The sequence below is a fragment of the Rhagoletis pomonella genome, unplaced genomic scaffold (genome assembly GCF_013731165.1).
Source record: "Rhagoletis pomonella isolate Grant_MI unplaced genomic scaffold, Rhpom_1.0 Rhpom_scaffold_00004, whole genome shotgun sequence".
Lineage (NCBI taxonomy): Eukaryota > Metazoa > Arthropoda > Insecta > Diptera > Tephritidae > Rhagoletis > Rhagoletis pomonella.
The window spans coordinates 56485749-56510279 of NW_023458558.1; the positions used below are offsets into that span (position 1 = coordinate 56485749).

Consider the following 24531-nt stretch of genomic DNA (forward strand, 5'->3'; position numbering starts at 1 on the left):
GGAAGTAATATGTATGTATGCATATATTCAAAGTACCAACACAGCCGCTCGGTCTCACGCGTTTAAGCGGAAGTGTAAATCACACAGCTGGCACGAATGAGTTAAATATTTGGTAACACACTGAGGAGAAGCCGGCGAGTGGTGAATTGGGTGGGTATTTAACTAGCACTCGTACACGTAGACAGGATAGTTGATATGAAAAATGGTTTGGGAGCTAAATATTTAATAAAATCTACCACTGCATAAGTGGCAGCCGATACACGCAACCACAGACACTTGTATCAAATTTCATGGAAGACCGGTAATTGCGATAAACGCGTAATATATATACTTATTTATGCCATATTGACATATCGCACACCTAGATCTAAAGTGAAAAAACTCGAAATTATAATTTTATGACTTATGCATACCATCAAGCTTTTTAACTCATTGCCTATCGACCATATAATCGGGTCAATAATAGCTCCAGTACTCAAGGCTAGTTGACGCTATAAACCTCTTTTGTTGAACGAGCGAGCGCCGATTCTCCCCAACAAAACTGAGATATTTCAAGTTGTACACAGTTTTTGAAGTGAAACTTCTTTAGCGGCGGATTGTTGGTTGGGAGTAAATTGGCAAATTCAACGGAAATCGCAAGCGGAAATAGTGCAACGGAAATTGCACACGGAAATGGTTGGGAGGGAAACAAGTGCTTCTTAAATGTATGCACATGGTATTCATTTAACAAAAACGTACTAATAAAAGTTTAAAAAATAAGACTTAGATAAAGACCAATACAAGAATGAAAGTAATGGTGAGTACGTATATAGAGAAAAAAAGGATAAAGGCAAAAGTAAAAACAAAAACAAAGATGCGTAAAGATAAAGGCAGGTAAATTTAAACACTTATCTAAGAGTGAAGGTGCAGATGAAGAAACTAATAAACATAAAGGTAAAAATATTTATCTTTATTTATCAGAAAAGTGGGGATGAGGATACCGATAAAAGTTAGGATGAAGATAGGGAAAAAAAGATTAATACAAAGGTAATTATAAAGAAAGGGATATATGTAAACAGAGACACAGAGACAAATCTGGGAACTATTTCGGAATTTTAGAGATTTTCGGTTTTCTCGGAATTTATCGATATAAAAATTGATATTTTTATCGATTTTGTTATCGATATTTTCATCGATTTTGTTATCGGTATTTACTGATTTTTTTATCGATTTTTCTATGGATATTTATTGATGTTGTTATCGATATTTATCGATTTTGTTATCAATAATTTAATCGATTTTGTTATCGATATTTTTTCTCGATATTTTGTTATCGATATTTTTATCGGTTTCCCTATCGACATTTTAATCGATTTTGTTGTCGATATTTTTATCGATTTTCTCATCGACATTTTAATCGATGTTGCTGTCGGTATTGTTATCGATTTTTCTATAGATGTTCTTATCGAATTTGTAATCTATATTTGTATCGGGTTTGGTATCGGTATTTTGATGTATGGTACTATCGATATTGTTATCGATAGATAATAAAGATAAAAATAAAGATAAAGAAAAATAAAAATAAAAAAAAGGAAAACAGAATAACAAATGTAATTAGAAAGAACATGGTAGATTTAAAGATCTAGGTAGAAAAGAAAACAGAAAATAAAACCTTAAGCCAAAGCAGATGTACATACATACATATGTATGCATATAGGTTATGAGACAAACCAGATATATAAAGTAAGTTTCATTTCCCCAGTATGGCCTCGTCGTAATCAAAATAAATTTATTTTGGTTTAGATCGCTGTTTTTGGGTAAATTCAAAAAATCCTATTATAACATTTCCAGTTATCGCCCTTTTGGCGGTTAGTGCTAAATTAATTAAAGTTAAATTTTGAGTTGAAGCAGTGTTGATGGTAAGGTGAGTAAAGCTATTGTTCTTATTTCGTATTGTTGCATTGTTTTTGAAATTTCTTTGAATTTGTAGTTAACTCTCTTTTTTTGATTTATTTTTAAACTCTCATATTTCATCTCTCGTTTTTACTGAAGTTTGTTTAGCTAGAGCTGTTTAGTTGGCCCGTACGCTACATTAAATTTTACTAAATCGAAGTCCACGGGCACTTTACATTTAGGGCTGGAGTAATGCTGTTTGCAATTAGCATCAATACATAACTTATGCTTAGCTGATTTTTAATGTTAGTTTTAGAAAGGTTAAATAGAAATAAATGTACAGCTGATGCAGGTGCTCTCAATCCATGAGCCAACAATCAAATTCAACTTGAATTAAGCCAATTAGATATCTGAAATATGTATTACAGTATGGGTGTCAACTTAAGAGGATTAAGAAGTAAAACCTTCTTTGAACATTTAGAATACTTTTGAGGTGTTTGAATAAGGTTGCCACTGGTTTAAAAAGTTAAATTCAAACAATTTAATAAGTTAAATGAATAATGAAAATATGAGTATCAATCAAAAGGGGGTATAAAATGCTTTTTTAGCGGTACAGGGTAATTTAAATTTTTATGAAATGAAAAATCGACACCGTACGAAACTAATCTTCACTCAGAAATGGTTGGGCGGATTTAGATGAAATTTGGCGCATGGATTGCTATAACTCTGACTAAGATGTGGAATATATATTTTTTTTTTTTGAAGAGTGTTGGCACCTGTTTAAAAAACTAAATCCAGTTTTGCTGTTTGAACGTCAGCTCACTAGTAATCGTCGTTTTTCAGATTTGTTTTTATAAATAAAAAATATTTTTTAAGATTTATTCTTTGCATAGAAAATAAAACTTAAATAGCAAATAAAAAGAGAAGCAGGTTGCGAACACATACAACAGTTACGAAGACGAATGCAAATGCGAACACGAATACAAAACCCTCTGCATTTTCTTCCATACAAAGTATGTTCGACGCTTTTTTTTTATACAGAGAAAAACGAAAAATAGCTTCACCAAAAAATTGCCCAAAATCCACCAGCTACAAACTTGCACTTTACTAAAATTTAAATCTAATTAAAACGCTTTACATTTTTAAGAAAACTTATTTTTTTAATATTACACAAAGTTTGAAAATTGGATTTAGACGGATTTTATTAAAAAATAAGCTATCTTTTTTATAAAAAAAAACTAAAATTAATTAGCGAAAAAATAAATTGCTAAAACTTGTCAATATGAGGTGCGCTTATAATTTTGCAACGCGGTTTGTGTAGTAAAATTATTTAAAAATTACTTATTAATTAAATAATTGTCATTTTGGATGTTTACTTAATTTTTTGCAAATATTTTTTTTTACATTGAGTTACTTTATAATACTATTTTGTTTTAAGTACCCTTGTGATCAGCTGTTTAAATTGGGTGATATTTTGACGAGTTATGGCTATTTTTCTTTTGATAATTTAATGTTTATCCTTTTTTATAAAACTCTAATATATGACTTAACCACCACTCTGTTTCTCTTCAGGAGATACCCAATAATATTATCTACCCAATTATTTATTTAACCATTTTTTCATAGTAACTATATTTTATTGGTCCGCCAAAACCTCCAGAAAATGCCTGTAAATGTAATGGGGGGGAAATAAAAAAATCTTTAGAATTAAAAAATGTTTACATAAACAATTGCGTTTTATTATTGGAAGTCTCCTGAAGAGAAGAAGAATGTACCGATCAAAAAATATTGATATTCAAGGTTTCTATACCATTCGCACGAAAAGCTTTTTTTCCCCATATAAAATACATGGAAAACTTGAGTGCTTTAAGCTACGTCTAAATATTTTTGATTTAAAAATAAGAAAATAGGGGTATATTATTTCGTTGTAGTTAGAACAGTTCTAGGGGCTGAGAGCATTAAAATTCCGACTTTACTTATTTTGGACCACCCTGGTAAATATCTAAAGATAAGAAAACATCATTTAACTCTGCCTGCCTGGCAAAACGCTGAGTGAAGTACTCGTTATGATCTGATAATGGCAATTTAACGTAACTCAATGCCACGCCGAAATCTGTTTAATTTTGATTTTTTTTGAGTTCTAAGTTCCGTTAAGTTAATAGAAGTTGCCATAATCAGGCTTTTTCCCTATCCACCCATGAACAAATCAATCATTTTTCCACGCATAATTTCTTTATTTACTCAAAACTGCCAGCTTACAGACAACTTTCAAGTTCATCGCAGACAGCGAAGCCAAAAGAAAAAAAATTAAGACAAAATAATGGTTTTAATTGAGCTTTCAATTTCGCTAAGAGCAGACTTGCAACTAAAGGAAGTATTGGTGGAAAACAAAGCAAACACAAATTGTATAACATAAAAAATACAAAGGCATTTAAGGACGGGCGCAGCCATCAAAAACAAATGAAAACATAAAATAAAAAGAAATAAAACGCATTTTTTATTGTGTACTTCAGATATTCTTTGCGCATTTTCGCAGTTTTTTTTTTACAATTTCATTTATGCGTTGTCGCCGCCAGTTGTTTGTTAGCTTTCGTTACCGATGCTTGTAATGCTCTACTACGTTTTTTTGTAAATAGTAAATGACCTTGAACTCACAAATACATAGACACGCGCTTACCAAGTGAAAGCGTGGAAGAACTTAAAAACCTGCCACAGACAAATACGAATAGAAAATACCCCACTACCGCGATGAGCAGGTGGCGCATACACATTCAAGCAAATAGAATATATTTATGTATATATTTATATGTATGTACACATAATCGTAAAAACATGCACTTACTTATAAAAGCATATATGTAAATTAGGGTGGTCCTTAAAAATCAAATGAACAATTGTTTTAAGTCTCACCCCCTCAATCGGTAATAACACGGTCACAGATATCACATATAAATTTTGGTTCCGATTGGAAACGGTTAAGGCATGTCGCACAGGGGGGCAAAGCACAGATTCTTCTATAGAGATTCAAAAAATTAAAAACATTTTTTTTTTTCATCTAATACCCAAAATCCATACTACTAAAGTCGTGGATATCACATATAAATTTTGGTCGGTTTTGGTCGCAATGGAGTCAAAGGTCATTTAATACCCAAAATCCATACTACTAAAGTCGTGGATATCACACATAAATTTTGGCCTCGATTGGAGTCGGTTAAGACGTCTTCAGAGAGTTATCTGAACTTCGATCCCTGTGCGACACGCCTTAGCCGGGATCAAAATTTATATGTGATATATTCGGCGTAGGGGTTGAGGCTTAGGAAATCTGATATAAAAATGTGATTCCTTCATTTAAGGACCACCTTAATGTAAATACATACATAAATAAAAGCACAAATACCAAGACTGATCCAAAGCAGCAAAGCAGCTGGCCAGCCAGGTGTACTCTATGTCAACTGAGCGTCAAGCACCTAGCGAAGGCTCACGCATCGTATCACCAAAATAAACAAATTTGTAAAGAAAAATACGCCAAAGGCAACAAGACCAACCTACACAGCAACAATGTGAACGACTATGATGTCCTCTTCAACAGCCAACTGGCATACATAATGAAAGACAGCAACAGTAGCAGTAGCCTGTGTTGCCATATCACATTTATTTTTTTCTACAAAAATGCTCTTATAAAATCCACTAAAATTCTACCAGAATCGTTTTATTTTAAGTAACTACATTTTAATATTTTTTTAATACCATTTCTTGCGCTTAACTAAATAAAAGGTGAATAAGGCAAACTGCTACTGCTAGGTCTGACCCGAAGCAAAGTCATGTCGACAGTTTTTTTTTTTTGAATTTTACAAATTGCGCGCCAACACAGCATATTCTCTTGTTTTAAAATCTGAAGAAGTAGCTCGATGGTAAGAGAGTTGGATCGAATGAAGAGTTCATACTGAAACAAGCGCTTCCAAATGAGCTTTGATTTAAAAAAAATCCAGATCAATATACTTTTGTCTGAGTTTTTCTTACAAGTATTCTGGTAAAAAATGCCAAATAGTACGCGATTCTACCGATCTATTAAAATTTTAAAATTATTCCATCAAACCGGTAACATTGGCATTAGCATGTACATAGTAGTAGTGGCAACGATACTTTCTGAAGACAATGAAGCGAATTAGTGGCTGCACAGAGTTGAGCTGAACAGGGCCGAGCTAAGCTGAGGTGAGGTGGTCGAGTTAAGTTGGTCGTGTAAATGTAAACAGCGAAAAGCTAGGTGAGAATGTTCATGGAGACAAAGACGAACTTCCTTTACATAAAATATACATAAGTACATACATACATAAGTAGATAAATATTGTACATACAGTGATTCAAACAGATGACCACGTGTTGATTTTTTTTTTTTTTTAATATTCATAATACTTTTTGAGCTACAGTTTTTTTTTTGTTATTTTTTATAAAAATACCGTCCAAGCTTTAACGAAACCCATATAAATCACAGTTTCAAACTTTATAGAAAATTTTGGAAAAAATTGTCATCAATATTTTAAATTTTTTACCTGAATATTTAGAACATATTTGGATATGCAATTTTATAGCCTATACAATTTCACTCTTATGAAGGGCAAGTTTCAAATTGTTAAAAAAATCACGTAGATTTTTAAGTTTTTTTTTTTGGTAATCAAGAATTTCCTATTAAATAAAGTGAGCGAGACCGTTAGCAACAACATTTCAAAAAATCTACGCCAGTTTTTGTAAATTGCACTTGCTATCTAAAAAAAAAAACGCAAAAGCAGTCTCCAAAAGAAAATTCTCAAAAATCAATGCGATTTTTGAGCAGGTTGAATCTCGAATAATTAAAATTAACACGTGCTCATTTGTTTGAGTCACTGTACATTCCTTTATAGATATAAAAGCTTGCGGTAAAAAGGGACATATATACTTTGAAGATACTACGAATACAAACACATACACACATGCATACATACAATATTTATTTATTTATTTATTATAATAAATAGCGTAGAAATTCTGTTATACACTTTTTGGCAAGGGCAATTTTGTTGACAAGTACATTGCTCAGCTGTATAACGGTATTAGGGGACAAGCATAAGAATCGGCGAAGAGTAGAAATAAAATAAACGAAAGAAGCGAACAAAGAAAAAGTTATTTTACAAAAATGCTTCGATAATGAAAAAGTTTACAAAAAACTGATGTCAACTGGGATAAAGATAAGAGATTTTACTTAAGAACAATTTTAGAATTTTTATTGTTACGTGCCCATCATCCTCCCCACATTTTTATTTTTTTTTTTAATGGGTTAAAGTTTCTTTATGAAGTAAAACCTCTTTGCACTTGTTTAGGTATAAATGCAAACGTCAGTGTAACGAAAAATCGACACAAACTGGGACTCTAATTCCAAGATTACGATTACGATTAAGATTAGAGCTAAGATTCAGATTTAGATTTAGATTAAGAGTTGCATTTATATTAGAATTAGGATTAATGGTAGCATCAGGATCAGGATTAAGATTATGATGAAAACTAAGGTTAAGATTAAGATTATTATGCAGAAAGTACTATTTATTATTATATGATGATTACTCGAATAATAGGAAGAAGTTTCGCTTCAGTCGCACGTGGGTTCCACAAACAACTTGTTTGTGAAAACTCGGTTATACTACGAGTATTTTTCTTTATAAATCATGTTTTAATTACTATTTTCGGAGATATTCTAAAGAATGACAGATAGCTATGCGTTGAGTACAACTTTTCTTCTTTTTCTTATTTGGCGCTATATGCGCATAAGCGGTTTTGGCCGAGTTCAACAGAGAACGCCAGTTGTTTATCTTCTGTGCCAACCAGTGTTGCCAATAATGCGCTTTTCCTACCAAAATTGGTAGGTTTTTTTCCTTTTGGTAGGTTGGTAGGATAGATTGGATTTTGGTAGGTTCCGGGACAATAATAGTTACTTGCGAAAAATATAAAATATGTATCTTCAAATACTTTAGCAACCTTGTTTACACGAATATTTCACCGGTGAAGTCCACCACCACTTACAGAGACTTTATTGTAAGACTTGAGGAATATCACCAAAACTAACCTATTGATCTTTCAGTATGGTAGTAAGACCCGTTGTCACATATGCGGCACTAGCCTGGTGACCAAAAGCCTCGCAAGTAAAGGAGGTTTTCACCTTTAGCAAGCTGCACCGACTGGTCCGCTTGGCCATTACAGGAGCTATGGGCACCTGTCCAACGGATGCCATTGGTGTCATTACAGGCGTTTTTCTTTTGTCTATCCTGTTTGAAAGAGGCCTGCAGGTGCGCCCTACGACTGCCGAATATGATCAGCAAGAAAATTTGGGATCTTCGAGGTCATTTGGAGGTTCTAAAGCCATTACTGGATAATCCCGAGTTATCTTTCTATAAACCTTCAAGATCAGAATTTCTCAAAGGGACTATGTTAAGTGATAATAACTACGATTGACGAAATGTCCCAAGTATGGTATACCGACGGATCAAAGATGAATGAAGAGAGTACTGGGGCAGGCGTATTTGGACCAAAATTCTGGAAAGTCTGCCAATTTACACATACCCAACTATATTCCAGGCGAAAGTCTTCGCAATCGTGGTCTGTGTAGAAGGACAAATGGGGCCAAATTAAGTATTATGTCGAATATTTAGACAGGTTAAACGCTTTAGACTGTTTTAAAACGGCATCAGGCGTGTGGACAGCTGTAAAACTCTTTTGAACCACTTGGAAGCCAACTATAACGTAACGCTGTGTTGGGTTCCGGGACATGAAGGGTTTGAAGGCAACGAAAGCTGACTGTCTCGCAAAGCGTGGAGCCCAAACGCACTTGCATGGTCCCTAGCCTTTAGTGAGCTGGTGGAGGAAACTCCCGAGCATATTCTATGTGACTGCCCACGAATCATAAATACCAGACTGATACAATTTGGGGAAGGATTGTCTTCATCCAAAATTTTATTTAAACATGGTGCCTTCCTAAGTGCCTAACTTCTGAAAGAGAATAAGGTTGGAATGATTACAATTAAGGTTAAGAACAATAGATCTTCTAAGGTCGCAGCGCGTGTATCCCAGACGTAATAATAATAAGATAGTCGATGTTTTTGCAAAACCGCCCATAGCCCAATTGCAAAACCGCCTATCTTACGGCACTCAAGTTTTACAGGAAAGCGAAAAAACAGTTTATTCTTTGAAGGCATTGCCTTGTTAGGCGATATCTTCTCTAGCTATTATTTTACAAATCTGTTGTTTTAATAACGATTTAACGATTTTTATGCATAAATCTCGATGCGTTGCCATTAAAAAAATATTAAAAACTTAAATAAAATTTTGGTAGGTTTTGGTTGATTTTGGTAGAAAATTTTGGTAGGAAAAAAAATTTGTCTGTGGCGAGACTGGTGCCAACTGATGCCAATTGGAAATTCCAAGTAAAGCCAGTCCTTTTCCACTTTGTCTTTCCATCGCAGTGGGGGCCTACCTCTTCCTCTGTTACCACGGTGTCGTAAGTGTTATATCGTTGTATGACAAAAATTTTGAAAGCTTAAATAAATGTTTAGCTCGATTATTTGCACAAACAGCCTTTGTTTGTTTTAGCTCATGCATTTTCCTCTTTAAAATGCGCATAAGCAGCCGAACAAATGCACGAAATTTTTGGGAATTAACTCGGATCCGGGGAATTTCCGATGACAACACTGGTAAAAACGGCCAGATTTTGTCTTTTGTACAAGTAAGCAAACAAAGCAGGCGAGTTTCGTATACGCGGGAGCCGAGTGGTGAGAGTTGCGGGCCACAAGCCTGTAGATGCCAGTTTCGATCCTCGGTCGGAGCGATTGCGTAAAATTTTTTTGTTTCTATTATTTATTTAATATATCTTTTTTTATTTTATTTGATTTTTATATTCAATTTTGCTTTATTTTATTTTCATTTGCTTTATTTTATATCATTTTCTTATTTTAATATCAGTTAATCTAAATTTTTAAAGTTGAATTTTATTAAAAAGTCAACAACAGCTAGCTGAAAGTAATGTGAAAAAAAATAAAACTTATAAAAACAAGAATGAAAACGAAATAAATGAAAATTCTACTAGCCGTGGGACTCGAATCCACAACCTTGCGGCTCGTTTATCCGCATTACTGCCGTCTGTAAGGGTAAAATTATTATGCGCATATGTGTGCCAGATTATATGCATAAGCTTTGCCGTCTGTCACAGCTTTTACATTTCGATATGGAGGCTATGCTCAAATGTTGTAGTTATAATTTTTAGAGCTTCACGAAAACCCTTATTGCACAAGAACTGATAAAGCGATTTCAAAAAAAATGCGGCGTTTCAAAGTTTGTACACATGTACCTACATATGTATCTACATACCAGAGTTGTGAAAAATGCATTAAATTTTTTAATGCTTAGCATTTTGATGTAAATGCAAAAAACTAATGCATTAATTTTCGATATGTAATTTAAATGAAAACTTCAATGCATTAATTTCGAAGAAATAATGCTAATGATTTTTTTTTGTATTAACATTAAAATGTTAAATGAATTCTATTGCAATAATTTATTGAATTAAAATTATAACAAGCCTTAAAAACCCATTAACTAATTTTATTTTGAAGTAAAAATTCTTTGCTGACGTTGAGGGTAGCATTTTAAGGTCAAAAAAGATAGTGACGGACGTTAAGGCTGGCTTTCATTATGTCAAGTTCAATTGCATTTGTCGTTAAATAGGTAAAAACACATTGTCTAATGGAACTAAAAAACGGTTTATTGATTGATTTAGATCAGAGTAGGTCCTCAGTCGTGTACATGCGCTGCCAAATTGGCAAATCGGTATGCATCAACAAACATCATAAAAATCAACAAAAGCGCCCTAAGTTGCATGCACATTGGCTTTTATTTTCATAAAACATCTAACAATGTTTAGAAAAATTTTTCTACAAATACACATAATATAATGAAGCTGAAAAAACTATCAGTAAGTATTCCAAGTCCTTCCAAAAGAGGTTATTATATTTCATTAGAAAAAAAATTTAATGGTTTTTAATAATGCAAACGAGCAAAAGTATTAAACATTTTAGTGCATTAAAATTTTTCAAGTAGCATTAGCTTGGATAATTTATTGAAAAAACAATTTCATTAGCATTACATTTTTCAGAATTAATGCATTCAAGTTTTCATTTGCATTACATTTCAAAAATTAATGCATTAATTTTTTACATTAACATTATTGCTTTAAATACTATTAATTCACTAAAAAATTTATGCATTTTTCACAACTCTGCTACATACATATTATAGATATGTACATTGTACATCCGTATATGTATATACATACATTAGAGTGGCCTTTTTTGGTCGATTTTCAAAAACCGAAAGTTTTCGCACGAAAAAACATGAGGTTGGCAAGGAAAATAAATATGAAATTTTTTTTCCGGATCCGGAAATTCCGAATGGTTCCGGGTTGAAAATTTTGATTTTTTAATAGGAAATATCGAGCCCTAACCGCCAAAATAACGTAAGCGACACTTTTTTCAAAATTTTCTTTTTGATGCAGAAATATTCCTAGACCATCTAGATGCATTTCTGCATCAAAAAGAAAATTTTGAGAAAAATGTCGCTTACGTTTTTTGGCGGTTAGGGCTCGATATGTTGAAATTGAAATTATTATTTTAAATTTTCAGCTTTTACGACCATGAAACCCAATTTTTTATTTCTGAACTGTTTTTTATTGAAAACCTTTTTAAAGGGCTCAAAAAGTCTGTCATTGATTGAAAAACCATGGTACACGATAATATTAAAGCTGAGAAAAATACGAAATCATCATTTATATCAATATATCATTTAATATCTAATAATAATAACATTTAAAATCATTTTAAATAAAGCATAATGTAGAATTTTTCTAATATATACTTAAAAAAAGAAATGCAAAAAAAAAGACGTTGGTGTAATTTCGACATTGTTGGTCGAAAAAGCTCAACCCGGAACCTCTAGGAATCACCTGAAGGCTTTTAAATTAATTACGTATTTGTCTATTATTAAAAATATAGGTATCAGATCAAATGGGTCTAAAAAGGCTTTATTTCTGAACTGTGTTTAGGAGCGTTGTCACGTATTTAAAGAATAAAGTTTAACTTAATCCATCAGGCACATGAAATATGTAGGTATAACAATATCAGACGCAAGCTTCTCTATTGCTAAGTATTAAAACTTTGCAATTCATATTGATTTATTAAATTCAATTCAATACGATCAAAACGAATGTTTCATGTACCGTTTTTAACTTGAATGTAATCTTAATAATATCACGTATTCTACGTTTAACTTTAGCGGCTGTGGCTCCGACACAGCCTGCATGTCGGTCAAGATGAAGGCGCTGGACTGATCCTTTTTTTATTAGCTTCCTTTTATTAGATCGGGATGTAACTATGTAATATTGATGCGCCTAAAAGATGCAGCGATTTCTATTCACAAGTTACATACTTAATGACAGTACGAATGGCAATTATAATAATAGGGAGGTTCTAGTTTTTTAAACTATAATTTTATTTAGCTTTTGAATGCTTATTATTCTTTATGAAACGTTCCAAATAAAAAAAATTTATACTAGCGAGTATTGTGGCTTATTTGTATTGTGTCAGCTATTGGTCCTAATAATTTTGTAATATTTTATAATTTTTATAATTTTCTGGAATCATGGGAAATAAATATTTTTGTACAAGAATTCAATGTACAGTCGGTGTACCACAATAACAAATTTTAATGACACTTCTTTCTGAAACCTATAATAAATGTTCAAAAATTTGATGCAACTTCTTCCTCATTTTTTCTAAAATAAAATAAAAACAAGTAAGAAAGTCTAAGTTCGGGCGGAACCGAACATTAAATACCCGGCGCAAGTATTAAATATATGTTTTCCACCTTTCCGAAAACTACCGCTACATGATAAGCCGGGGTGTATACATTTTAAGTAAATTAGCGTCCTTAAATTTCGAAATATTGAAATTTCAAGCATATCTGAAATTTACCGTTATATGAAAAGCGGCCTCAATTTTAGTCCGATTTCAACAATTTTCAACGGTTTGCTTTTATGTGACAAGCACAATAACCATACCGAGCTTGGTACAAATTGCTAGAACGGTTAGCGAGATACATATATGTGATCACAAGTGGGCGGTGCTACGCCCATTTTCCAAAATTTTGTCATAAACGTATTTCTTGGTAAAGAATTGTTGCAATCATCAATTTTGAATAAATTAGCTTCAATATTTACTGATTTATCGAAGATTTTGTATTTTTCGAAATTACCGTTATATGGGATCTGGGCGTGGTTATTGTCCGATTTTAGAAATTTTTGGCCAGTTGGTATGCTGTACCAGGACCAACAACTGTGCCAAGTTTGGAAGAAATTGGTGTAGCGGTTACCAAGATATACACATGTAACCATAAGTGGGCGTGGCTACGCCCATTTGCCAAAATTTTGTAATATTCTTATTTTTCGTCTAAAACTCATTGCAAATATCAATTTTGAGTGAATTATCTTCAGTAGTTACTAAAATATCGCCGTTTTCGTATTTCTTAAAATTACCGTTATATGGGAGGTAGGCGTGGTTATTATCCGATTTCGCCCATTTTCAATACCATCCGTCCCACGCCCAAAAGAAGTTCACGTACCAAGTTTCGTTAAGATATCTCAATTTTTACTCGAGTTATCGTGTGCACAGACGGACGGACGGACGGACGGACGGACGGACGGACGGACAGACAGTCACCGCTTAATCGATTTCTCTTTTCATTCTGATCATTTATGTATACATTTGTCTATATCTATCTCGATTCGTTTTGCCTGTTACAAACAACCGTTATGTGAACAAAGTTATAATACCCTTGTGCACAAGTGCGCTCGGGTATAACAAATAAAAGTATATAACAAATGAGTAAGTGACCATCAAGTCAATGTGAGAGAGAGCAGTTCTATCAACCGCGATTTTTTGACACTTTGACCTCATTTTTTTCAAAATCTAGAGCTGATGGAAACTTTTAGCTGACTTTACATAGAACCCCCCTAAATAGAAATCCTTTGGCCGCCTCTGGTGAGGACCACATGTGTTTTTCGAGTGAAACTTTTTTTATTTCTATAAAGTAGTGAGTGGCGCCAATATATATATAAATTGATTTCATTTCGCTGCAGCTTTTCCCACACTTCTTCCTCACGGTACAATGGTAGAATTTTTATACTGTGTGTGCCTGCTATAAACTACGAAAATATCACATTACGAAAATATCACAAAAAATGAGTTCGTTCAAAAACTGCAAGTGAACCCATTGGTGGTGAGGGGACGACGGTCGCCAAAGATGATAGTTGCAGAAAGAGGACAACAATAACGCGGCTGCCTCGTTAGCTTGTCAACCAGTCAAGCAGAGAAGCTATCAGCGGCAAGCTTATTTTATAGCCAATTTTTTTATATTTGTTTTTTTTTTTGTGTTCTCCTTTTTCTTTTACTTTAGCAATTTAGTTGGGGCTTAAAAGTGCACTACCCAGCGCGCCGCCCCGTTTTTCTGGGGCAACTCTGACGTCAGAGCAAAACTTACAACAATGCATTCCAGCAGCAGTGCACTTTTTTCATCTGCCTTACCGACCTTACGTTTTCGCCGCCTGCAATTTTTGCACAACTATACTTCACCTATTTCGCCGCCACTTTTGCTCCGACCAAATGGGAAACAGAGTAATTTTGGAAAATGGAGCAACTGAAGAATATACGAATGTACATTTATGTACATACAGATATATATTTATATGGTTTGTTGCCACTTGCAACTGGCAACTGTGTCGCGCGCATGCAAAGTGAATGAAGTGCAGGCGGCGGAAGGCTGATTGTTGCAACTTTTCGTAGGCGAGTATGAATGTGAGCGTGGCTGAAGTGTCTGTAAGCGCACTTACTACTAGAGCATCTGCCACACACTTTGTAGCAACACCAACTCCATTGTGGTATTACGCGTTTTTGTTACTTGCGGCTTTTTGTGGGGCACTTTTATGGCGCGGATATTAAGTCCGGAAGTCTGTAGCTTTATTAGATGCACTTTTGCTATACATTTTGCTATTTTAGTAGAGTACGCTGCGGGAAAGTTAAATTTTTGTTTCAATATTTTTTTATTTATTTTTTTTTTACGATCCCTTATCGTGCAAGCTTTATGTTAGAAGTATATAAGGATATTCTACTTTTCTTCCATACTCTTCGCCTTCCTACCATCTTTACTGTCAGATAATTCGCTGCATTAAAATACAATTTAATTTAATTTTTATTAGCCCACGCAGCTGCCCCATCAGCAAGTATCATAAAGCTATGAACAATATGGCACAAAGGACATGGCGCTCGTTCGAACACAAATCAATTTTTAAAATTTTTTAAAGTTAGCCAGAATTTATAAATATTGTTTTAGTTTAAGCACCTCACTGCTTAACTAAATTCTTTTGTACTTTCCATGATCTCTGCCTTTGAGGTATTGAGATTTACCGTACTTTTGATAATGTCGAGCCCTAACCGCCAAAAAAAGGTAAGCGACTTTTATTCCAAAATGTTATTTTTGATGCCGAAACGCATCAAGATGCTCCAGAGGTATTTCTGCATCAAAAATAAAATGTCAAAAAATATTTCGCTCACATATTTTTGGCGGTTAGGGGTCGATGTGATATTTAAATAAATGTGCTTACCTTCATCTTTGACATTTCCCACTAGTATGTCATAGCCGCGCATATCAGCAGTCTCCATCATTTTCATGGGATCATCGGGTAAAAAGGCGCCATCTATGGTCGGCGCTGAAGGAAAACTCAGAATGCCCGAATAGGAGTTCCACTGTTGCACTGAAATTGTTTTAGCATCGACAGCACGCATACACGCCATTACAACTTGGGGATTTTCCTTGAAGAACCAAAAAAAAATACGAATCAATATCAAAAGTGTTGTATAGCTTCTTACAAGTTTGATTTTAAAATTTAGTGAACTATGCACCACTGGTATGGTGAAGCATAGACTTCCAATTAATAAATAGTATAAGTAGTCTGCATGCGAAACGTCGAACGACAGTCGCCGTGTACTGTACCCGGAGCCTTTCCTACAAAGCATAACGCTGCTCTTGATGTTCTGCCAATTACCATCACTTTGCAACTTTGTAAGTAGGGAGACCTTATAGGAGGCTTCCTGCAGACTTTCAAGAAATGGATGTTGGTATGCTACTAAGTGGTCATACATTTTCAGTCGATAAAGATTTCTAGACAACACCCCTCAAGGTATTGGCCACAGCACTACAGACTTCCAAAGTAGTTCGATTGTGCAAGTCTCGACCAAATTACGTTGGAAAACGTAACGAACTTGTTTTACTCGGCTATCGAAGGTAGAATGAAATTATTTTGCCCTCAATCGTTAAGTTTCTAACTAGCACTTGACTTTCAGTGAGCATATGGTATTGTCCGCAACTTGTGACACTATTGACTGGTTACTTCTAGTGGCGTAAACATCTGAATGTTCGTGCCATTTAGGGCTACTCCATTTCCTCTCGCTACTTTGAAGAGGAGGAAACGGCGGAATACTTTTTGTATCTCTGCCCCGCATTTACAAGGATTAGGTGCGACTAGCATATATGTTGAGAGGCGAACAATTAAGCTCTTTGACACGCAACAATATGCTTATAGTTACTCGTAATTCATGTAGACTTACAAAAAGCAGGGACCGAACATAACAGTTATTGTTGAAAACTGTTATCGAAAAATTCACTTTGAAGAAAATGCTCAACAACTAAAAGATACATACCAATCGATATTTTTTTCACCTAGAATCAAATTTGAAGATAAATTTTGTTGCAAGTTTTATGCAATATTACAAGAAAATTAAAATTGTTTTTGATTTTTATTTTATAAATCCAAAATAACAATTATTTTTGATTTTTATCTAAATAATCTGCAAGTAACAGTTATTTTTGATTTGTATAATATATTTCTTAGATATTTCAGTCAGCTATTTTTACATTTAAAAGACATTAACTTAAAAGACATTACTTAAAAAATTAAAGTCAGTGACTGATTTATATTTATGACTTTTAAAAGAAAGTTTCTGACTGATTTTAATTGATGACTTTTGTAAATAAAATTCTTCAATAATAGTTATCTAAGACATACAATATAAGAAAAAATGACTGTTATTTGCAGATTATTTAGAAAAAAATCAAAAATAATTGTTGTTTTCGATTTATAAAAGAAAAATCATAAATAAATGCTATTTAAGGAAAAGTACAATAAATAAACCAACCACTAGGTTAAATGGAGAACTATTGTCAGAGAACACTGTTCTGTCTGTACAAGAGTACATAAAGAAATTTGACTATCAGAATATGTTTTAAGGTGAAACAATGAGCGCTTTTCACAACTATAACGTCACTTATTATTTTTAGGTCAGTGGCACCGAAAATAAAAAGTGCTTTGGAAATATTTATTTTTAACATCGCCAGTTCATTTTGGCATACTTCCAGCCGAAAAGGAAAAAAAAGTTCTGCAAAATTTCGTCGAAAACAGTTTTCCTCAAAACAGTTGAATGTTTGAAACATATAAAAATTTAAACGGTTCTGTGTTTTGAATAGCGTTAGGGTTTCTGAAAAGGAAAACAACGGTTGTGCAAAATTGCACGGATTTTTTCCAAAAAGGTCGAAAAATTTAATTTTTTTAGCTTTTCAATAATTCCAGAGTTCCTGATAACAAAAAAAAAAGTTATGCAAAATTACGACGAAATTTTTTTTTTCAAAAAAGTCGAAAAAGTTAAATGTTTGAAAAATATATAACCGAAACTGGTCTGAGTAGCTTTTCTGTAGTTTTTGAACACCTGAAAAGTCTTATTTTTTTTTTCAAAAATTAAACTTTCTCGACTTAAAAAATGCTTTTTTGTGTAATTTTGCAAAACTGCTTTGGTTCCTTTTCAGGATTTTTAAAATTATGCATATGTATATGTGTGGTTTTATGCTTACCGATAACAATGACGCATTACAATTACAATCGTTGATCAACGCTTTGCCTATCTCAACCGCCTTCTCCGAAGTCATATGACTCCAGGGTGCGTTCATTGTGCCCGACTGCAACATGCCACGTTTCACTAGACCTGCCGTCACTGGCGACACAAGTTGCGCATTTACCGAACTTGAGCCGGCCGATTCGCCGAAAAGCGTCATCCAGTCAGGATTGCCACCAAAGGCATGGGCATTTGTCTTCAACCAACGTATAGCCAATGCCTGATCCCACAATCCCATATTGCCGGGTGCCTCCTCCTCGTAACCGGGCATGGCAGGCGCCAGATGTAGGAAGCCAAAAGCGCCCAGACGATATTGAAAAGAAGCAACTATTACATTGCCCACCGCAGCCATGATGTCCGCATTATAAATGTCCAGTGTGGCAGTGCCGGTCATGAAGCCGCCTCCATAAATCCAAATCACCACTGGCAAGCCATTGGTGGTGTTTTGCGGATTTCCGTTGTGTATCAAATGATCCGTATCAGTTTTACCGGAGTGCTATAACGGAAATCGGTAGGAAGGACATATGAAAAAATAAATAAAATATGAGTTAACAACTATTACTAAGTATATACATAAATATATGTATGTATGTAGTATAGGAAAGCATAAGGTGTATTTACATATATTAGTAATCGAAAACATATGTATGCTGCATAAGCAAAGAAAAAACACACTCACCTCACCACCATTAGCGCCGCGTCCATGCCTTAAACGCGCTTTCGCTGGTGCCCAAACGTTTATATACAGACAATCTTCTGAAACATTCGTATTAGGATTCCATACCTCTTCGCCGGAGAAACCGGGAAAGTATTCATATCTGTAAATGGTCGCATCAAAGAGGAAACCATTAGTTGGCATAAGATAAGCTTTCTCTGTAACTACGTTTGTATGTTTTTAAGTAGCAATTTCGCACTTGCAATTTAAAAGCTTTATTTAATTTACTGGAAAGTCAGTGTGAATTGATCCGCTTACAACTAAGCATAAATATAAAGGGAGGCCTAACACGGCTTTACTTAGTCATGCCACATTAAATCACAAAGCAAAGATAATAATAAGCCTAATTGTTGGTGAACGGGTGCTTTTGTTCCCTCACCTCAATACTCTTACATGCACAGCAAGGTGTCCCACACCACAAGGGGAACACGTTTTTTGCAAAACTCGCTATGCATACCCTCCGTTCGGTTTTCTTTTGGCCTAACTAACGCATACAAATATAAAATTTTATCGCTTTAGGACGATAACCCCTGCCGACTTGAAGTGAAAGTTGCACTAAACTTACCACACCTGGCGACAATGTGTACGAGCACTTCTTACCCATGAAAATTTCGACTTGTAAGCTCTATACTACATTTACGTTTTAAGACTTTCAGGGATATCTAAGGATAAATATTTCGATGGACAGTTTTCGTTTTTTTTTACGAAATTCTTTTTCATAATTTGAAATTAATTATTGTAAAAAAATCAGCCTTATAATGGTGGCTTGGTAACTCTTCCGTTTCTGAAAATGTCTTTACGTTGACTAGAGTTTCATTGCCTTTTTTACACCTTTATCTCCCCGAAGCTGTTTGCTCATTTTGGCTTAGATCAACTAAAAGATTTTCGTCAGTTCCGCTGGGGATAACAGATATCCAATCGCTCGCCCTGTAACTTTCAGACTTATGCTATATTATCGATCACAGTCTTGTACAGTTATAAGGATCATCACAGGCAACTAGCTTTTCGTACCAATATAACCAGCCATCATCTATACTTAACCAGGGTGATCTGGGTGGACCTGTCTTACCTTCGCATTCATTTTTGCTACTACAGTTGGAACCAACTGCATTTAGTGCCTATGTCTCCTGCCTTTTTCATTGATTTTGCATTTATGATGCATAAGTTCAAGTTTACTTTATTTGTGAAATTCTATATTATCTTCAAGGAAAATTATGTAGCACTTACTTTTTGCTTAACATTAAAATAATCCCCAAGGGATTTCACGTAAGTGGAATGACGGGCTTTACAATCCCGGGGTATCCAGTCAAAGGCTGCCAGTGCTGGAGTCGTGTGGAGGCTCCACTGGCAGAACTTTCGGCTTCGAAGTCTGACCAGAGACTTAATTCTGGTACCACGGGGAACAGGGAACCCCATAGTATCCTATACTTACTATGGTCTGTTCTAAGGTATGGCCCTTCGGGAAATTTTCATGGTGTTTGTGGTTTAACGCCCGAATGCGGTTAGAAACAGTAATGGTTCAATGAGGAGTTGTATTGCAGCCGGGTGTCGGGACCCAAAGAACGGCAGAGGCTTTAGATAGGCTTCAGCCCCACCAAGGTGGTTAGTGTGTCCACCCCACACTGTCAATTGGTACTGCAGTGCTGGCATTTCAGTGCGCTGATTAAGGCATTTGAATTGATCCGTTGTGCTTTTGAGCGTCGTGATATTAGGCTGACCGTTAGGTAGTCAAGTAAAACACTAACACATCTGTGGGGGAGCTATTGGAAAGAGGTGGGGTGTTTCCTCCAAAGTTGGCTCTACGAGGTCGTTGTGAACCCTTTACTGTTTTATGGATCCCTAGTCTGGTGGCTACACTAGCTAAGCAGTTGAAGTACGCGCAACGGGCTGCAGTGTTTGGTATTATTGGTACGTAATGGACCACCCTCACATTGGCACTTAACGTAATGCTGAACGCAGTGCCTGTCGACAGCTAAGTGTAAGTGCATGGGAGGTGCGATCTAACTTAGAGCGTCGGAATACTTCTGTGTAAGGCTCATTCGGGTTCCGGGTCACAGCGACATTTCTTTCGAACGAAAAAAAAACTCGAATAGTTATTATTATTGGTACTGGTTAAACTCGAAAAATAAAAATCATAGTAAATTACCGTATAAAGTACTATGTAATACAAATATGTGAGTGTAGTTAAAATTGTTTTACGACGCTTACAACATGTTATTTTTATTTTTTTTTTCCAAAATAATGACTATTTACCGCCCCTGCATACTATATCTTAAGACTGCAGCCAAAATATTTCGAAAAATTTACGTTACAGGCGAACGATTATGCTTATTGATAGAGCGAGATTTTTCCAATGATGTGGAGCTGGGAATGGCAATCAATTCAAGTAATATAGTGAAACCTGTAATGTGATTCATTTGGCTTGGAAAAAGGCGGACAAGCGGTTGGGCGGACGAAAGCCATGGCCATGAACAGCAAAGGACGGTAGGAGCGAATAGGGGAGCCATGAGTTCATAGAAGAAAATCGCGAGACTGAGCGTTATGGGGAGGTACACGATGGGACGAAAGGCAGTTGAGTGGTTTATAGGAGACACAATGGAAGGAAGGGTGGCAATCTGAAACCAGACATGGATTTGTTTTGAGCAGGGACCGTAACAGTTACAACTTTTATTAAACAAATCCTCTATAACAATTTTTTTTTTTTATTTAATTACTCCTTAAATAACAGTTTTTGCTGATTTTTGTTTTATAAATCCACAATAACAATTATATTTGATTTTTATCCAAATAATCTGCAAAAACAGTTATTTTTGACTTTTAAATTATATGTCTTAGATAACAGTTATCGAAGACTTTTATTTATAGAAGTCATAAATACAAATCAGTCACAGATCTTTATTTTTCATATCATACTTATAATAGTCATTTGCATAAGTCTTAGTAAATTTTGGTTCTCCGACACCTTCTTAATGACTTTTATACGTATGATTAAAAATAATAAAAGTCGGTGATTGATTTTTATTGATGAATTTTATAAATAAAAGTCTTCAATAACTGTTATCTGAAACATATAATATAAAAATCAAAAATAATTGTTATCTGCAGGGTATTTGTATAAAAATTAAAAATAATTGTTATTTTAGATTTGTAAAATAGGAATAAAAAACAATGTTTTTTGTTTTTAGTTTTGCATAAAAATTACAAATAAAGATTTTTTTCCAAATTTGATTATCGGTGAAGAAAGAAATCGATTGATATGAATTACTTAGTTGTAGAATATTTGCTTCATAGTGAATTTTTCAATGACAGTTTTCTTCAATAACTGTTATTTACGGTCCATGGTTTTGAGGTAGTCGTATTTGTTAACTAGCTTGTACTCATACAGGTACGTTTTTTAACTGGCTTCAAAAAAGAAGAAAGCTTATCAATTCATCAAAATATTTTTTTTGTTTCCTTTTTAAATTTTTAATGTAACCCGATAATTTTGCACCACGTCAACCTTTTCTGAAATGTCATTCTTTATAGGAAAGCTGGTATCTGAAGTGGGACCTATACTGATTTGGTGTAGTTCCGATCATAGGATTATGAAGGAATTAACGGGGATCTTATATTTTTAAATTAGTATTAAAGTCGGCTGTATTTTTGCTTAAAAGTTACTAGGGAAAAACAATTTCTCTAAAAACTTAAATTACTCCGACCTTTTGACGAATCTACAATGCCCCTTTAGTGACAAATTACCTAAGCTGCCCACGAGAATATTCCCTGTGCTCACAACTTCTTCAAAAATCATAATACGTAAAGGGATCTGACATTTGCCTTAGGGATGCAAGTCAAATATACACATCGATGTTTTTTCGATCTGATGCATCAAAATATTGCATCGATGCATATCGATGTATCGTATATAAAAATCCATATTTTCGGTGCATCGAATGAATTAAAAATATACAATAAAATTGGATAAAAGTTTAAGAATTAACTCAGCGAAATATATTTATTGATTTACTTAAGTAGTTACGCGTCGGAGATTTACAAACAAATTCATAAGATTTCAGATACTTTATAATCTAAAAACTGTATATAATCCTTGTTTTTCATTATGTAAAAATTAATGGCATCAAAAACTGCCCCAACTAGCAGCTGTTCATTTGGTGTCAAATAAGTTTTCATTAAAATTATCAGTTACATAAAAATATGTTGAAAACTCGAAAAAATTCAAATTAAATCGAATTTGCACCACCAAATTTCGAATCAAATGGTTCGGCAATATTCTAAATTCGGGAAAAGTCGAATTTCAAGTCACCACTACCTATCCCTAGTACTTACTTCATGTATGCATGTGTATGTACATTGGGGTGGTCCAAAAATGCATGTGAAAAAGCAAAGTCCGAATTTGTATGCTCTTACCCCCTAGGATTGTTCCATACCGAAAAAAAGCATACACCTATTTTGTTATCAAAAAATATTTAGAGGTCGCTATGTTTCTCTTCAAGAGATTCCCAATAATAATGTCCAATTATTTATTTAACCATTTTTTCATAGGTCCACAAAACCCCCAGCAAATGCAATGGGATATAAATAAAAAATCTTTAGTAAAAAATAATTACGTAAGCAATTGGGTATCGTGATAGGACGTGCCCTGAAGAGAACCAGAGATTTCCAATCGAAAAATATTAAGTTTCAAGAATTCTATGCCATTTCTACGAAAAGTTGTTTTTCCCATACAAAATACATGGAAAACTTTAAGTGCTTTGAGCGACCTCTAAATATTTTTTGATTTCAAAAAAAAAATACGTATATTTTTTTTTTCGATATAGAACAATCCTAGAGGTGGGAGCATTAAAATTCCGACTTAACTTATTTTGAACCACGCTAATGAACATTTGTTCCCTATTTTTTGATGTTTATTTGTTGTAAAATTTATCACCCAATTCTTTGTAATTAATTAATGAACATCATGAAAGCCCATGAGGAGAAAATTGTATGAAGATCAATTCAAATTTAAGTGCAGCGCAGTAACTGATGAGGTTTTGCGCTTTTTTAACTAGCATAGTTACGTTCGACTTTAACACGTATCTATATATATGCACATTCATGTACTAAACAAATTAAGAAGAAAACTCTCTTGTACTGAAAGCTCCCTTGAAGAAATGAATAATGGCCAAATATAAATTAATTAAGCTTCCAACGCCAACATAAACACGGCAAAGAACGATCTCAAAGAAATTTGGTTACTTAAGTGCATATATGTGTTTGTTTTTGTGTGTAGTCATACCTGCATTTCCCTGCAGCAATAAGGCGGCCAATTTTCCGTAAAAGACTAGTATTTGGCTGGTTAAAAGTTTACTGGTCAGAATTGGACATTTGATTGCATCGAAAGTGTCATCTTTCGACCAGTCCCCAAGGAATCGGTGGTAGAGATAGACGAAAAGTACAGTTTGGCAGTGACAGGGTGGTGTTGTCTTACCACTCTGCAAATGCCCCAATCGCTTCGTCTGGCCTTGATTAACATTTGGACATTTGGACACACATTTACATGCGTGGCTGTAGCTCAGTGCGCAGTAATGCTTGCCACTATTTGTTAGCTTTCAGGAGGGTCTGAGTTCAAATGCCGACAGAAGCAACATGGTTATAAAATGAAAAAAATAATTTTTTTTTGGTTTTACGCAATACGAAAAAGCATCTGTGAAGTGCAGAACGCAATCGTGTTCCAACGAAAAAGAATTGGACTAGTCCAGGACTATCTTACAGTCACTGTTGAGTGGACCGGTCCTTTTCCAATGACATCCCAATGCTAAAAATGGCAGTTGCAACCATTGGCAGGGGAATTATGAGGGACTAGTGCTGGTAACAATAGGGACTATCTGAGGGCTG

The 24531-nt window shown here is 34.4% G+C and overlaps 1 protein-coding gene across 2 annotated transcripts in view; it reads right to left on the reverse strand.

The window, feature by feature from the left end:
- LOC118737836 (acetylcholinesterase) overlaps positions 1-24531 on the reverse strand; it is a 325799-nt gene that overhangs the window by 87426 nt on the left and 213842 nt on the right. For both annotated transcript variants that reach the window (XM_036468619.1, XM_036468618.1), the window contains 3 exons: positions 18622-18760; positions 17902-18438; positions 15602-15809 (listed from right to left, as the gene is read on the reverse strand). In XM_036468619.1, coding sequence (XP_036324512.1) covers positions 15602-15809; positions 17902-18438; positions 18622-18760 — 884 coding nt within the window. The remainder of the gene's footprint in view (positions 1-15601; positions 15810-17901; positions 18439-18621; positions 18761-24531) is intronic.